At 35.6% G+C, this 18,491-nt stretch overlaps 1 protein-coding gene across 9 annotated transcripts in view; it reads left to right on the forward strand.

The window, feature by feature from the left end:
• Positions 1–17,428, forward strand: part of kiaa1109 (KIAA1109 ortholog) — a 60,366-nt gene extending 42,938 nt beyond the window's left edge. For 7 of the 9 annotated variants that reach the window (XM_077730781.1, XM_077730785.1, XM_077730786.1 and 4 more), the window contains 21 exons: positions 3,671–3,939; positions 4,507–4,722; positions 5,156–5,336; positions 5,424–5,604; positions 5,866–6,027; positions 6,121–6,257; positions 6,378–6,573; positions 6,766–6,966; positions 8,375–8,551; positions 9,122–9,259; positions 9,606–9,848; positions 9,966–10,119; positions 10,601–10,758; positions 11,460–11,649; positions 11,730–11,947; positions 12,627–12,878; positions 12,975–13,178; positions 13,619–13,813; positions 14,541–14,675; positions 15,361–15,532; positions 16,325–17,428. In XM_077730781.1, the coding sequence (XP_077586907.1) occupies positions 3,671–3,939; positions 4,507–4,722; positions 5,156–5,336; positions 5,424–5,604; positions 5,866–6,027; positions 6,121–6,257; positions 6,378–6,573; positions 6,766–6,966; positions 8,375–8,551; positions 9,122–9,259; positions 9,606–9,848; positions 9,966–10,119; positions 10,601–10,758; positions 11,460–11,649; positions 11,730–11,947; positions 12,627–12,878; positions 12,975–13,178; positions 13,619–13,813; positions 14,541–14,675; positions 15,361–15,532; positions 16,325–16,547 (4,002 nt within the window). In that variant the 3' untranslated portion in view covers positions 16,548–17,428. The remainder of the gene's footprint in view (positions 1–3,670; positions 3,940–4,506; positions 4,723–5,155; positions 5,337–5,423; positions 5,605–5,865; positions 6,028–6,120; positions 6,258–6,377; positions 6,574–6,765; positions 6,967–8,374; positions 8,552–9,121; positions 9,260–9,605; positions 9,849–9,965; positions 10,120–10,600; positions 10,759–11,459; positions 11,650–11,729; positions 11,948–12,626; positions 12,879–12,974; positions 13,179–13,618; positions 13,814–14,540; positions 14,676–15,360; positions 15,533–16,324) is intronic. The other 2 variants (XM_077730789.1, XM_077730790.1) reach the window with 2 other exon arrangements.
• The last annotated feature ends 1,063 nt before the right edge of the window (positions 17,429–18,491 follow it).

Consider the following 18,491-nt stretch of genomic DNA (forward strand, 5'->3'; position numbering starts at 1 on the left):
CTTTGGCAATCAGGGTAGATTTAAGAAACACTGTTTTGTTTGAGTAACAGTGTGGGTGGATTTGCATAACTTGTTATTTTGTGTGTTGTTATTTATTCAGGCAGTATCCAAAGTTGTTTATTTATTTTTTATTTTTTTTTATGAATCAAATTATAATCCCATCTCTGCAGTCACTGCACAAGATAGCAACTTTTGCCTGGTGTTACGTGAATGAACTCTTGAAATAGCAGAAAATATTTTGCTTCTACTGTGTACTAGGAAGTATTTTCATCCTGTCTTGGAAAGTTTAAAGATCGTAACGAGCTTTGCTCATAACTAATTTATTGCCGACTCCTAATACTAACTATGCATGATCAATTGATGAACCACAACTATTACTCATATCTCTACTATTACTGCTACTGTTACACAAAAAATATCATGGAGACAGATCACCAAAAATTATAGGTCTCACTAGCACAATACATTAAATGTACAACATTTTATAAAAATTCAAAGAAAGAGTATTCTTTAAGTAATATGGTATACTCTTAATAAGACATAAGGATGCCTACCTTTTTGTTTCCAACATGACTTTGCCATAGCGTTACATCAAAAAGATCACCAATAAGTCTTGGGAATAATGCAGAATAGCAGCACTCACCACCTAAGTTAATGAAGCGACACTTGTCCTTCCTAAGAAACCCACAATATGCTTTCATTTTAGAAGCTCGTTCTTTTTCCAGTTGTAGGTTTTGCATCTCATTCTTTTTCACTGTATTTTGTGAGATGCATCCAAATGACTTGTTGTTGACCTAATAATCACCAGTCTGCACTGTGTGATGAGCGCCTCATAGAGCAAGCTGGTTGCCGATTGGCAACCTGGGAGTTTAGCTCAGCTGTTATCTCACTTGAGTCCAATCAGTGTGTCTGTGAGGGGGCTCAATTTACAGCAGTGATAAATACTATTGCACATGTGCATCAGAAACAAACGGGCAATATTTCAAAAAGCTGGCAAGAAAGAATGCAATGTTGGAAAACATGTTGGATGACAACGATGATCACATAAAAAACTGTATATATGTATATGTATAAATATGTATATATATATATATATATTAGTATGTATGGATATATGTATGTATATATATATATATATAAATATGTATATATATATATATATATATATATATATATTAGTATGTATGGATATATGTATGTATATATATATATATATATATATATATATATATATATATATATAGATATAGATATATATATATATATATATATATATATATATATATATATATATATATATATATATATATATATATATATATATATATATATATATATATATATATATATATATATATATATATATATATATATATATATATATATATATATATATATATATATATATATATATATATATATATATATATATATATATATATATATATATATATATATATATATATATATATATATATATATATATATATATATATATATATATATATATATATATATATATATATATATATATATATATATATATATATATATATATATATATATATATATATATATATATATATATATATATATATATATATATATATATATATATATATATATATATATATATATATATATATATATATATATATATATATATATATATATATATATATATATATATATATATATATATATATATATATATATATATATATATATATATATATATATATATATATATATATATATATATATATATATATATATATATATATATATATATATATATATATATATATATATATATATATATATATATATATATATATATATATATATATATATATATATATATATATATATATATATATATATATATATATATATATATATATATATATATATATATATATATATATATATATATATATATATATATACCCCCCACACACACACATGCACATGTATGTACATGTACAATGATGATCACATAAAAAAACATGTACACGTGTGTATATATATATTTTTTTATGTGATCATCATTGTCATAATTAGTTAACGAATCCTGGCAGTAACAATTTCTTAAAGGTGAAAATTCTCACTGTCTATCTGTACACTTTAATGATATTTAAAACAAAGTACAATTCAAAGTTGATTCGACCCTGTTAGGTAAGGCGAGAATATTGCCAAGGTCAGTATCTTTTGGTATTTTCGAACTAAATAATGCATTCATTGAAATTCCATTTGCAATTGTTCCATGTTTCCTTTGTTCACACCTGTTCTCCATCTGGGCTCTCCTGTTGTCTTCATTTTCTTTCTCGCATGAGTTCCGACAACAGTTACAGGATGCTAGTGTTCTGTCTTTGGATGGCATCTGTTTATTACAAATTGTAGCTAAATATCCTCCATCTCCATTCTTACAATATACAATGACATTAAATTGCATTCTATTTTAGTTCAATGGACGGAGAGTTTGTCCAATCAACAGAACACTATCTCCTTTGTGGTGTGGATTTCTCGTATTATTGGCAATGATTTATGAAATGCAAGTATGACTTGTATTGTTTATAATGAATTCTGAAGGTCTTGGCAATTAGTGCAATTTTGAAGGGAGATAAAGGCAAAAAAAACAATCCTTATTAGTATTATTGCTCCATTCAAAAGAGTGCAGGACTTAAATTCAGAATATATTACTTTAGGGAGAGACAACACCTTTATCATATGCATCCAAGCAAATATTTTCCTGTTTAATAGACCCACACATACTATATTTATTTACATATAGGTATAAATATATGTATGGTTATAGAGTATCTTTTTTATTTTTAGGAATTTCACAGTTCTGATGTGTAAGATGAATTAATGCTAGAACAATTTTTAGTTAATCATTTAGTAGCCTCCCAGGCTGTCCCACATACTCTATGTAGTGCCAACTATGCAAGAAGTCACTATAGACATCCATGCTTTTATCTTGCGTACCGCGGATCCTCATAAGTGTTGAGGGGGTTGCTGGAGCCTATCCCAGCTGAATTTGGGTGAAAGGCAGAACAACACTCTAAACTGGTCGCTAGTCAGCCGAAGGGCACACAGAAAGATAGACGACCATTCGCACTCACAATACTCCTGCCACTAGCGGGAATCGGGCCTGCGCCTGCCTGCACTGAAGTAAGGCAAGTGAAACAGTACACTATCAGGCATACTTCACAATTCACAATATTTAATATATTCTTTAGTTGGCCCAAGAGGTGACACTAGCTTTGTCTTAGTCTCAGAGAAAGACAGTGAAAGATTAATTTTAAAAAGTGGGTGTTTTTTTTTCTTTTAGCTATTTATGCAATCCTTAAGAGAATCAGGCATGCATATAATTTGGGTCACAGTTTATCACACAATAGCTGCGTCTGTCTTTTTTTTTATAACATTTTCTATATAAGAGATCTAGGAAATGCAAAAATGTGCATATTTGAAAAACATTTCCTTCCCTGGAAGGTTATTTACACTAGGTGTTGTCTTTCCCTTTAATTGGATAATTAATTATTTGTAAATAACCCAACCATGAATTCTTGATGGCTTTCTAAATCTGACAAGACAGTAGCATAGTATAGGAAGTGCTTTGTTCAGCATGTTTTCCCAACTGAGTCTGACTTTCTGATCTTCTATGAAGTTTCCTGAGGAGTCTGATGTGGACCTGTTGTCAGTCACCATTGATGACCCATATCATCTTCATGAACAGCAACATCTTCATTCCCCATCCATAATTGGAGAACAGTGCTCAGTGTTCAGTGCTCCTTGCACTCCTGCTGTTCTCTCACCCATAATTCCCTTCCAGCACGATGAACTGCAGCGAGATGACCTATCCTCTTCTTCTTCTGAAGACTCAGAAAAGGAAGACGATTTTGAACGCGAGAGACCCCTAAACTATCGAAGGCCTATGTAAGTTTATTTATTATTTTATTCTTTGTCATCATATTTCTAGACAATATATTGTTCTGGATTATGAATTGAATTTGTCAAAACTATCGGCCAGAGTAAAGCAGTTAAGTCGCATCGGACTGTAAATTGAAATGTTTGAGGGACAATAAACACTTTGTCAGAATTCACATAGCCTTCATTATCACAGTTTTGGCTAATATTCAGTTCACTGACGATACTGAGAGTCAGATCACTAACTTTTCATGGCTTCTAATCCAGAAGCAAAAAACATGCTCTCGCGGTTGGTTGTGGGTCATTTTTACTCTATGGCTAGCCAGTATTGCATTTCAGAAGATGTAAAAGTATTTGTTTTACCATTATATAAGTTGCATTGTAAGTGCCAGAAGTAAAAAGTATGAAAGTAAACTGACTGTATTTGACTCGTAGTCCTGAAAATACAATATTTGATCCCATATTAGCACATTTGCATTAAATGTGTGTAAATTCCATTTACTGACTTATTGTTTGATCATTTCAGTTTAAGTGCAGTGATTGAACTTTCTTCAAATCATTTCTTTGTTCTTTTAGTCAAGCTTCTCACAGGAAATCATCAGGATTTTCCGCTGTGAGTCAGTTGTTCAGTGAGCGTTGGCCGAGCTCACCTGCCAGTCGGAGTTTTGGCGGCACGACAACCGAAAGAAACATCGACTTTGAGCTAGATGTCCGTGTGGAAATAGACAGTGGGAAGTGTGTTCTTCACCAGAGTACTCAGCAACCGGAGCATGAAGACATTTCATTCAGAAGGTGTGCATTGAAAATTCTCTTCAATATATTTTGTTTTCCTTTTTTTTACTCCCTTTGTCTCTTACGATCATTTGAGTTGAAATGGATTTGATGTCTATTGCCATCAATAGGTGTCCATGTGCACTATTTTATTAACTACCACAACACATACTCTATGACCTGGTGTGGCAGTAAATTAGTTAAGCTAATGATGAGGTTTTAATAAATGTTCACTGTAGTAATCAAGAAAGGGAGGGTTAATTTACAGGGTTGAAAATAGTGTCGGGTCTTGAGTTTTTATTTTTTTTAGGTAATATCAAGTTAATAATGTGAGTATCATGAGAAAGACATTGACTTTTGAATGCAAGAACATTTTTTGTACTTCAGATGTTTTTCTTGTGAACACTGTGAATTATAAAAGCAGATAATTCAAATGACCATGTGGATTTTACAGGAGCTGTGATCGAAGCCTTAGGAGTCTAGACCACGAGTCCCCCCCAAAGAAGAAAAAATTGCAGCCCACATACACATCCACTACACATCTTCTTGCCGGAAAGAAATGTCCATCTTCCCTGCCGACCAAATCGAATGACCTTGAGAACACAGTTTTTTACATTCCTGGAGTGGACGTGAAGGTCAGATATCACCGCGGCAATTCAAGATAAAAAAAGTCTATTTGGAATAGCTTTTACAATTTGAATTATCGATTCTCCCTTTTCTAGTTGCACTATAACTCTAAGACCCTGAAGACTGAATCGCCTAATGCCTCGCGTGGATCCTCCCTCTCGCGCACTCTCTCTAAAGAGTCAAAGCTGTATGGTATGAAAGATAATGGTCCTTCCAATGCTGTCCAAAGCCAGACTAACTCCCTCCTACCTCCCCCGCTCCCACCACCCCCATCAGGTATTAAAAGTTCCTTCATTCTTAATTGCATGCCCTCACACCATCCCTAGCCTCTTCATGCCACTCTGTGGGTATTTGATGGTTCAGATATGCATGTGATTTTACAACATCCTGCATGCAATTAATTATGTACATCCCGACATGAATCCATCCTTTGATCGGATGGCCTCATGGATATTAAAAGAACATTGCAACCTCTATTCCTTTGACCTCTCCTGATTCAACTGGCATACAATTGAGACTTTTAATGTGTGTCTGCAGCCAAAGCTAAAGGGAGTGGAGGGGTGAAAACCGCCAAGCTGTATGCCTGGGTAGCCCTGCAGACTCTGCCAGAGGAAATGGTCATCAGCCCCTCTCTTCTTGATTTCTTGGAAAAAGCATTGGAAACCATTCCTATCACTCCAGTGGAACGGAGTTATTCAGGTTACTTTTCCTAAGTGTGATTCCGTATTCATTCAGTAGTCTTTCTTTTCTTCAACAATTACAGGTTACATTTTTTATCTCAACTTTATGCAGTGCCTGCCCAGGAAGAGGACATGGGTCAGTTTGAGACAGTGGACCCCCTTGAGGAATCAGCCACCTCTCTAGTGTCTTCTTCAACATCTGCATATTCGTCTTTTCCTGTGGATGTTGTTGTTTATGTCAGAGTTCAGGTACAGGGCAACTCAGAATGTAGTTTTTTTCCCCCAAATATGATTAGACGCCGCACAATTGAATCTAAATCTGATATAAAATGTGTTCTCTTATTTAACATACAGTATTTGTGTTCTCAGCCTTCTCAGATCCGCTTTAGCTGCCTGCCAATGTCCAGAGTTGAATGTATGCTAAAACTGCCGTCACTAGACCTGGTCTTTTCCTCTAACCGTGGTGAATTGGAGACCACAAGTGGAGCTCATCCGACTGATGGGTCACACCCACCCTCCTCCACTCCACCTGGGCAGCACATCCCCAAACTACCTCAGAGCAAAGGTCTGAAAATTTAACCTTTGTCAAATCTTAGTAGAGTTATACCTTCACTTGAGTGTTCAACTTCTTAGTGCTTCGACTAATGTCTTCTTCTTGATTTAGTTTCTCTCTGTTTTGAGAATAAACTCAAGGTATAAAGGATTTCTACCATACACAGTACAATCTGCATCATTTCTGCTTTCTTCTCATTTTCAGCCTCTCCATTACTGGGAAGTCCTCTGGGAAGAAGCCGCCACAGTAGTAGTCAGTCAGACCTTACCGCAGGACCGAGCAATTCTTCAGGTCTCAGTTTCACTGCCTGCATGTCGGACTTCTCACTCTTTGTCTTCCACCCGTATGGTGCAGGAAAACAAAAATCTGCAGTCACAGGACTCCCACCAGGTCCAAGCCCACTAGGTAATGTGTGTGTATGTGTGTGTATGTGTGTGTATGTATGTGTATGTGTGTGTATGTGTGTGTGTATGTGTGTGTGTATGTGTGTGTGTATGTGTGTGTGTGTATGTGTGTGTATGCGTGTGTTTTACCACAATCATTTAGAACAAAGTGGTTTACAACACTAGTCAGATCATTTATTCACAATACACAAATGATCTCAGTTCTTTTTACATTTTTTAAATCTGCCACTTTTTTCTACATTAATGTGTGAATTGTTGCTGTATTTGTGTGGTTAGTCAGAAAGAATGGCAATACTAATGTGGCAAAATGAGTCAATTGGCTGAAAAGATCAAATTGAGAGATGTTTTTTATCCACTAGTTATCGATCCCCAAAAGCTATAAAATTGGCCAACCGATCTGTACATCTTTAACTTAAAGACAGTGAAACACTATCTAGCCCTGTCAGGTTTACATTGAATTTCACTGGACGGATGATAATCATTAAAATACATTTACATTCTAAAAAAAACTAAAATTAATAGGATTTAGTTGGATTTAATTTTAAATGATGTTGCTGGAGCCAACATTTTAGGTAAAGGTAAAATGTTTCAAGGGTGTTGGGTTGAGTGGTGAAAATTCTTTCAATCTTGTGGTTAACAGACAGCCGATGGTGATGTTAAATTTGAATGACAAGGATGACCACCCAGAGACTAAGAGGGTGTGTTAATGCTTGGCTATTATGTTGAATATGAAGAGCAGGATGATTACATAATGTACTGTGTAATTTACAGCCATTAAATTGGCCAGTAATTGTGGGACAGGTTTTTGTTACATCTGTGAGAGGATCTTGAGGGAGGGTCAGTTCTGGACTATTTGCAATCTTAAATATTTTATTCACAAATGTGTGAGTTACAATTTATTAAATGGGATTTGACTACAAATTGAGGGTGGCAGGATTGTTTTAATGAGAGAATATACAGAGGCACAGGTGAAACTGGAGAGACAAATTGATGGAATTTATGTGTGCCCTGAATAAAAATGCAATTGAGAATGACACGCAGACTATTAACCTATGAGGTAAAGTATTGATCTGAGGGGTGGTAGATTGGATTGGTCCGAATAAATTTACATTTGTTTCACTGTATAATTCTGAGAATAGAAATTGAATACTATGATCTGATTTTCTTTACAACTGACTTCTTTGGCAAAGGTGAATATTATACATTACAGCACGGGAAATTAATCTTGTGATTTTTCATTTTGTAATATGATCTATGGGACATTATGGATTATGCAACCAAGAACACAGCCTCAGGGAATGTCAATGGGAATCAGTGAAGTGCAGTGCCACATAAATCCTCTCTGTTTTTCTTATTATTATTTCTTGTGACCTGATTGTTTACCATCTCTGCACTTATTTTTCCTGAAGGTACAGTAGATGAGGAGCCAGCATCTGTAACAGGAAGAAAAGATTCTCTGAGCATAAACCTGGAATTTGTTAAAGTCAGTTTATCAAGGATGAGGCGCACTGGGGGCCCGACATTTATTGAAAGCTTCATTCCCGGTAAAGGTGGCAAAATGGACACCACCCTCATCAATATATCAGGTATGTAATTGACTCTTCTGATAGAACTAATTAGGATCATCTCATTTTTTGGTTCACAGTAATTAGGTGACTTGGTCAATAGTTTAAAAGCTCAAAGGCCAGAGGTGATTTGTCCTGAATTCAGTACATACTATCATTGTGCTTGGGCAATTTTAACCTTGATATTTTACACTAAAAAAATAAATTAAGTAAAAAAACAATTAAAAAAAAAGGTCAAAATAAATTATCAGCCATGTCTGACGTCTTAATCTTATCAATTGTGGTCGAAATGCAACCTTACTAAAGTTCCCTCAAAAGAGTAAAATTTTCATGATTTTTAAGGCGTTCATTTCAATCAGCTCAAAATAAAAGACACAGACTACATACTACACATACTATGCATCAAAATTCAATATATGCCACTTCCCTTGGTTCACCCCTGAAAAAAATGTCCTAATGATAATATCTAATGAATGTCAACATTCACAGACCACCAATAATAACATTGCATTATATTTCACTCTGAAAACTATATATTCACACTCATTTTTCATACAAAAAGGTTTTTTAAATGTGATGTTTTCTCTCTAGCTGTTTGTGACATTGGCTCAGCTTCATTCAAGTACGACATGCGGCGATTAAGTGAGATTCTGGCCTTCCCAAGAGCCTGGTACCGGCGAAGTATTGCTAGACGCCTCTTCCTTGGAGACCAGACCATTAATCTTCCAGGTACTTTGCCTGGTTTGTGTTGCTGACCAAATATAATTGCCACTTGTCTTCCTGATTATGAAGAGCACTTTCTATCATCTCTATTGTACTATTGAAGGATTTTCAGAATTGTATAAATGTCTCCACAGTAGTCTTTTTGATTACTGCCAAGCAAGTTTATTTTTAAACTAACGTGCCATTACCTCATAGCAGGAAAGCTTTGTTCCGGATTTGTTTCAAAGACTTTTGGAACATACACGTGTGTTGTTTTGTGTAGTTCAAAGATCGTACATGTGTGTTTAAAAGATGGAATTTAAAAAGTGGCCTTCGTTCCCCTTTAACACACCTTCTCCTTACCTTGTTTCAGCCTCTGGCCCTGCCACCCCAGACTCGTCTGAAAACATGACTCACCATCTTTCTCCTGAGTCCAGCCGTAAAGCATACTGGAGGACTTGGGATGGCAGCACTGGAACACACATGCCTCAGTCCCCTTTTGTTTTTTCCGACCACACCACTGGAAGTAACATGTCCCCTGGTGGCTTTGGTCATCTTCGTTCACCTGCACCCGGACGAACCAGAAGTGTGTCAGATTCATCTGCACCTAGAAGAGGTAATCCCTTTAATCCAAACTTTGAGCGGATGAACTATTCCATGAAATTGGTTGACTGTTTTATTATAAGTTTGATACTCTGCTAATACTGTTTACTTTCTGATCATTCTCATACAGATTCGGTGACAAAAACATCCACACCCTCATTTAATAAAAATGGCAAACCAGCAGGGCAGCAAGGGGCACCATGGGAGACACTAGTTGTTTTTGCTATCAACTTGAAACAACTCACTGTCCAAATGAACATGAGCAATGTCATGGGAAACAACACGTAAGATGTTATTTATTTTTTTGCACTTCTTAATAGTGGATGAATAGGGTACTCTATGTCTAAATATCATTTTAATGTAAAATAAAATCAGTTTAATGTCAAATAAAATCAGTTGGATGTCCAATAAAATCAGTTGGATGTCAAATAAAATCAGCTTAATGTCAAATAAAATCAGTTTGATCTCAAATAAAATCAGTTTAATGTCAAAGAAAAGATATCATGGGTAGAAGGTAAAGCTATCAATTGTTTTATATTTTTTCTAAATACTTAAAAATATATTTAATTGTGGCAAATCAATATTGTGATATGAAATGTTCCATATTATGATAGGATATTTTTCCATATCCCACAGCACTATGAAGAGTCAGTGTCATCTCTGACCTTTTTCTCTCCACGAAACAATGCATTTCTCACTCTGACGGTCATTTATGTTTCATAGAGACCGCTAGTGCATTATTCAGCTGTGTCATTTCCCCTGCAGCTGGACAACCAGTGGTCTAAAGAGCCAAGGCCGCTTGTCTGTGGGAAGTAACCGTGACAGAGAGATAAGCATGTCAGTTGGCCTGGGACGCTCCAAGCTCGACTCCAAGGGTGGTGTAGTTGGTGGCAATATAGACGTCAACACCCTAAAGATGGTCTGTAAGTAAACCTAAACAAACTGCTGCCTTTTTTTAACCAATGTTTCTTAGATAAAACTTTTTTGTTTAAGCTGAATCAGTTTGTGTACATTTTATAAAACCACGACATGTTAAACTTTGATTGACGTATTTGACTAAATACAGTGGTAACTTTACTTATGAAATTAATTTGTTCCAAGTGGTTACTTGGATTTCACGAGTCACATATTTTTTATTTAATTACATTGAGGTGGAGTTGCAAGTGGCTGCTGATTTAACATATACATACAGACACAAGTAAAAACCCAACTTAAAATTATGTTACGTGCACTCAGAAAAACTCAGACATGACCAAGTGTCTAAAGCACACGAATCAGGAACTCACCGCCATCCTAAGCAGATCAGACATGATCCCGGAAAAGTGCAGGAAAATGGGTGTTCAGTCAGAGGCTGCATTTTTAAGTCGGGCTGTTACAGTGCTTCTCTATCACACTGTTAAATCAAATCAGTAATTAAGTATGCTACAATTGTTATTTATATATTTAAATAACAATGTCTACGTATATTTTATATTGTTGTTTTTAACACATTTTGTACAAATAAAGCGCAATACGGAATAATGTAAATGAAGCTCATTTCCACTCATTACATTATATAGCTTCTGAATATTCCCGACAATTTAACCCTTTCCTGTTCTTGATTTTGTTTTCTGATTGGTTTTAGCACACATCTCCGAACACCCAAACCAACAACCTAGCCATAAAATCCAGATTACTATGGGTTCCACCGAGGCACGAGTTGATTACATGGGCTCAAGCATCCTGATGGGGGTTTTTAGTAATGCTGACCTGCAGCTTCAAGACGAGTGGAAGGTCAACCTGTGCACTGTTGACTCCAGTATTTCTGAGAAAAGGTATGACGTTTCATTGGAAGAATCCATCTAATTAGCAAGTGTGCAATCTAATAACCCTCCTTTGCTTCCCTTCCATCCAGTGAGATCTTTGTCCATGGAGATTTGCAGTGGGACATTTTCCAAGTGATTATTTCACGCTCCACCACACCAGACCTCATCAAAATTGGCATGAAGCTACAAGAATTTTTTACTCAGCAATTTGACACCAGCAAGCGGGCCCTCTCCACTTGGGGGCCGGGCCCCTACTTGCCCCCCAAAACTCCAGTTATCAACACAGATAAAGGAGGAGCAGAGCTTTGTAAGGACAACCTTTTACTTATCTTGCCGTATTCAATTTCTTAAGGATTATGTTATATCCTTAGCTAGTATTGAATCTTCTTGGACACCAGAAAAGTATTGTAATTCTGACCTTTATCAGGACCCTCTTAGATATGCTCATTTTTCACTATACATCCACTACCCGGAGAGACCTGGCTTGGCATAGTTAAATAAGTCAGAAATCACTCAGATTTTCTAGGAAAAAGGCAAAACTGTTTTACTCATTGTATAGTTGCAAAATTCACATTATTGCCACTAAACTTCCATTAACAATTTGTCAATGTAAAGATGCAATATCCGGAAATAAACATTACTAGGTGTTTAAAAAAAACTGTACAACAGGACACAACGTTGTAATATTGGCAGATAGTGTATTACTGCCCAAAGAGGCAATGTATCATTATGAAATTTGTTATTTACACCCCTTGTCATGGACTAGACAGGATTTAGTATATTAGACGAGTTTTTCACACAAAAGAATGTAACCGGTCAGTTAAGTAAGGCAGAAATTCAACAGACTAATTGCAGTGGTAAACCAACAGACTTGAAATATCAGTCAGGATTCCAATCAATACCAGCTGTGGGAATTTATTTTTTCCTCAAAACGGATGGCAATGAGTGCGTTAAGTTAATTTCACTTTGTGTCTCATAATTCTTAGACATGGATGCAGCACATCACCGTCACTGGCCCGGTGTGCTGAAGGTAATCGCAGGTTGCCACATATCCCTCTTCCAAATGCCTCTCCCAGAAGACGCTGTGCAATTGGGTGGCTCAATGAGCCTCCATGGCAATCACATGACCCTGGCCTGCTTCCATGGGCCCAATTTTCGCTCCAAATCATGGGCTCTATTTCACCTGGAGGAGCCCAATATCGCCTTTTGGACTGAGGCACAGAAGATACTAGAAGATGGTGAGAAAGCAGTTTTTTATGTCACTGACCCCTGTTAGCAGTGTGCTGCCTGGCTGTATAATGATGGATGCAAAAAATATATCTTTTCTAAAACAGGTTCCAAAGATGATTCCACATATATTGTGCAGACACTGGACTTCCATCTCGGTCATAACACAATGGTGACCAAACCATGTGGGGCATTGGAAAGCCCGATGGCTACCATAACCAAAATAACCCGACGGAGGCACGAAAATCCCCCTCATGGAGTTGCAACAGTCAAAGAATGGTTTAACTATGTGACTGCCATGAGGAGTGAAGGTTATTGTTATTTTTTTCTTGATAAAGTCCTTAAACTTGCCATAAAAAATCAGCTCCTTAAATGAATTCACAGAAAATTAACTTTGTGTGATATTGACAGCAGCAGATGAACCAGTTACACTGAATTTTAATAAGCTGTTTTTATATTAACCTAACCACACAGTAACTTTGTTAAACTATAACTTACAACACTGAAGCTAAGAAAACAAATGAGTTAACAAGGTTGAATTCATTTAACAATTAATTGAAACTGTCATTTCAAGAATACAAAACCAAATATACACAGTCAATTAACACTAAAAACCTGGACAGTGCTGATGATAGCGATGTTCAGTCTTTCTTGAAGAAGACTATCTTTTCTACAATTTTGTAACAAGAACAGAATCTTGACCTTAAGCTGAATGGAGTGTTGATGCTGTTATTGTTATCATTCACTTCAGAGTTAAACTTGCTAAGGAATGTGGAAGCCAACAACCAAGAAAGTGGAGTTGTTGCCAAGAGCTCCAGTTTGCTCAGCAGCTTCCGCAGTAACTCCAGCTACAACCACGAGACTGAGACGATCTTTGCTCTTCCCAGAATGCAATTGGATTTCAAGTCCATTCATGTACAAGATCCAGATGAACCATCTCTGTCAGGTAGAGAACCTATTTTTTATGTGTTATAATATAATATCTATTTTCTTCAATAACCAGGTTGTCTAAGTCTACAAAACACTACAATGTCAAGTCCAAGAGTCCCAAAGATTATGCAATTACCAATCTAAAACATTTACTTGAAAAGATTCACCTGGTTTATAGTGAGATTGATTAACAGTCCTGAATGATAGCAGGAAAAAGGAACTTGTACTAGTACTACAGTACAACAGAAAGCTATGACAAGGGGCTAACTCCTATTTTACAGGCAACAATCGATGTTGATAAACTAATTAAATTAAATGGAAATTTAAGTAGACATATTTTATACGCATGACTGGTTTTCTATAACCTGGTGGGCGAATGGTTAGCACGGATGCCTCACACCGATGCCCTGAGTTGACAGAAATAGAAGAAGAAATGAAAAATGAGATTGAGAACCAAGCTAGGTCCAGGTAAAAGGTAACTGATAAAGGAGGTTGCAAAAAAATACATTAGATTTCCAGTTGAAACAATGCAACTAAACTGTTCTTGCTTTTGCTTATTGCAATTGCTTATTGTTTCTACTCCCACTGTTAACAATTTTCTTTTTCCAAAATGGGAGCAAATGATAGGTCAGGCAGAATCTCATAACAATTTTCTTCAGTTTCAATCAATCAGTGTGATGTGTCTGTTTTTTGTTGCTTCTTGATGTAAAGGTCAGCTTAGCTCCATGTTCATGTATTCCCAGATTCCAACAGCAAACCAAAGGTAGAGTGCAGTGTGGTGACAGAATTCACTGACCACATCTGTGTGACCATGGACGCCGAGCTCATCATGTTCCTTCATGACATGGTGTCTGCTTACCTGAAAGAGAAAGAGAAAGGTTGTCTGATCTTTTTGTTTTTTATTCAATGCCACAGCACTCGCTATTTAACAACAATATTAAGTTCCTCAAGAGTGTCTGGATGCATGTGTTTGCTTAAATTTGAAAGGGACTAGAGTCAAGTGATTATTTTCTCACACAAAAAAAGTATCTGTCGTCATTTGTTGTATCCGGATACAATATTCGATTGCAAAGGTATTGATACTCAATTAGTTGTTTTTGCGCAACTACAGGTCACTAGAAATGTGTTTTCATTGGCTAAATTTGATATTGCTCTACTGTTAATGTGAGATAGTGTGGCATTTTCTTGCTTGTTAACTCATGAGCTGCAATGGAGGGCACTAGACGTCCAGTCCAATTTAAGTGTTGGCAGCAACTGTATGGCGTGGACGTCAACTAGTGATAAATTTATTTATAGAGTTTTGAGAGCCACGTGTTTAAGTATATCATTGAAGAAATCAAGTTTTCTTTTGAGTACTCGACTATGCATTTTTCAGTTGATCCCGTAGCTCAAAATAATGTCAGCGTTAAAGCTTCTTGTTCACATTTTGTCAAGTAAACAGGAGTTCAGGAAAAATTTGATCTGTTCACGAGCAAAAGAATAGACAGTGCTAACCTCTTAAATTTTCTATGTCGGTTTAAAACAATCTTAGTACTTATGTCTTTGTCTTCTCCCCGTCCTTAGCCCTTTTCACCCCACGGATGTTTGCGGCTCGTCCAGGCCAGAAAAGCCCCACGACCGCGCACGATGACAGTTCTACAGATAAGGACAAGGACAAAGATGACGGCATCAACTACACCACAGTGGATTGGAGGGAGTTTATGTGTAACACGTGGCACTTGGAACCAACTCTCAGGTCAGCTGGCCCTCATCTTTAAAAAAATAAAAATAAAAAATATATATACTGTATATCTTATAGCACACAGGTGGAAAATGTAAACACATTCTGCTTTCCTACATATCTGAATTTTTTTGGCAGAAAATATCTTAATCTTCATCAATATTACAACAGTAAAAAAAGGACAACATCAACTCAAAACTAGAAAATGCAATTTCTGAAGAAATTGCTTGGGGTTGGTTTGCTTTCCCATGGGTCATTTCCTCTAGAATTTCAGTCTATTCCTATTAGCTCAGGAGAAATTTGGGTAATACTTCTTTGTTCATTTGGACAGGTAGGGGCGAATTATGTTATTCAATCCAAATGAATTGGATGCCTAGCTCCGTCAATAAACCATTCAGATTGAGTCGATTGTGGGTCGCATTGTTATAAGTTTTAGACTCTCATTAAAATCCATTCTTGTTGATTTTGGAACATTTTGTCACTGCCTAGTCTGACATGTTTCGCCGTGTCACTTCCGTCTTCGTCAAAAAGCCCCTCTGATGACGGTGGAAGTAACACACCCAAACATGTCAGGTTACAAAACCACCCCAAAAAAGCATTGTCTGTTATAAACAAACTAATCAAAACAGATAACTCCAACAAGGAAAAAATGAACTTTATACAACTGAAAGTTTGGAATGTATCAGAGTTGCACTGATATATTCACATAGTCAGCGTGTTAGACATATTTATTGACAGATTGTCCGCCTCCAGTGCAAAAAGTAAAGAGGTTTCCACCCCTAATCATTACACTGTCTTTACCTTCAGGCTCATTTCCTGGACAGGCCGTAAGATTGACCCAGTGGGGGTTGACTATATCCTTCAAAAACTAGGCTTCCACCATGCAAGGACTACCATTCCCAAGTGGCTCCAAAGGGGCGTAATGGACCCACTGGACAAGGTGCTGTCAGTGCTCATCAAGAAGCTGGGCACTGCCCTGCAAGATGAGAAGGACAAAAAAAACAGAGATAAGGAGGAGCACTCACACTGAGGAAAGGTTAGCACTGGACAGCATTCAATTGCTGTTTTACACTCTTTTCCAACTGATCTTTTCTTACTCCACTTAGCGAATTTCAGCATGGCTGTTTACTGCGGTGCGTGCCACCACTAGCAGCTCTGACTGAGGCTTTTGCATAGATGTCATCAATGTGTACACTATTTTTGGAAAAAGAGTATGAATTTGTGTCGTACATGTTGTTTTCATGATTCCGACCCTGCCTCTTTTACATGTTGTAAATGACCTCGCTTGAACCTTTATTTTTTTAATTCTTTTGAAGGCTTTCCAATATTTAATGAGAAATTATTTCTTAAAGCATTGCCTTTTCTTTGTTTCCAATGGAACACGTGGTAAATGATGCTTTACTGTATGTATTTTATGTTTTATTTAATATTTTTGTTTTCCCCTTATGTGAACAAATGAACACTGGGTATGATCTGCCATAGGGACATCATGAATCTGTGATTATTATTATTTATGGGTAGGTGAAATGGAGACCTTGTAACATAAATTTGCTTGATTGGGTCAAGCTTGTTTTTGGTTTTTAGTCAATGTATATAATTGCATTTCGTAAATGTGTTGATTTCCTAACTTAATAAAATATTGACACTGGATTTTATATTAATTCCAGCATTTTGTCTCTGAGACCAAATTCCATGAGGTGTTCTCTAGAGCAAACTGTCAAACTGGTGACCTGGGGCCCAGGTCCAGCCCGCGGTATCATTTTGTGTGACCCTTGAAAGTAAATCACATGAATCAACTTGATGTTTTTCACTAAATTGTCAAATTTCTGCAGTACTTAAATTGAGGAGCAGTTTACTTTTTTTCTAACTGTTTTTAACAAAATACATCAATAAAAATAAATTTAAAACAGATTTACTGTTCATTACCTTGTTTTTTACATCTAAAAATTAAAAAAAAGAGTATTCACTGATCCCTCCCAACCCTTTTTAAATGAAAATCAATAAATAATTAAATGATGAAAATTTGATAATATATATATATATATATATATATATATATATATATATATATATATATATATATATATATATATATATATATATATATATATATATATATATATATATATATATATATATATATATATATATATATATATATATATATATATATATATATATATATATATATATATATATATATTTATCTCAGCAAACAGCTTTCCAAAGTGCAATCAAAATGTCATTGATTCATGTATTTTAATAAATGAAGCAACAGATTTTACATATAACATTTTCAAAACCAGTTGAGAAATAGAATAGCCATGGTGCCATTTTAATATTAATGCATTGACTTTGATGGGAACATCTCACCCATACCAATATGGTAACCCTGAGGCTGTTGGTAGGGGTACTGAAAGATCCTTTATGATTCTCCAATGAAATGAAATGGATTTATCTTGAGCTAACATCCATTCCATTTTTGGTAAATCATAAATTAAAGATTGGTAAACATTCATTTTCTGAACCGCTGATCCTTAGAAGGGCCGGGGGGGGGGATGGAGCCTATCCCAGCTAACTATGGGCACCAGGCAGGGGACACTCTGAATTGAATTGAATGCTTTTATTGTCGCTATACAAGTATAACAAGATTTAAAGCTTTCACCACAAAGTGCACAAATAACAAAAATAAGCAGACAAATAAATAATCAATAAATAAGTAATAAATAAATAAGTAGTCCAAGTGATTGTTTCCGATGTACTGTAATTATTTTCTGTAAAAAAATGAATTTGATGTTCAAAAAGTATTTTTTCAAACTTGACTCTTGAAAATGACACGTCGTCTTATATTCAGGCCAATACTGTACACCATGAAGTAGAATTTAAAGAAATCTAAATTTTAAAAAAAGTCTCAACATGTGGGGCAGTTTTTCAGCTCCCTTCAGTGTGGGCAGTCTGGGATTGTAATTGTAAG

This window comes from Stigmatopora nigra, chromosome 13 (assembly GCF_051989575.1).
Source record: "Stigmatopora nigra isolate UIUO_SnigA chromosome 13, RoL_Snig_1.1, whole genome shotgun sequence".
Lineage (NCBI taxonomy): Eukaryota > Metazoa > Chordata > Actinopteri > Syngnathiformes > Syngnathidae > Stigmatopora > Stigmatopora nigra.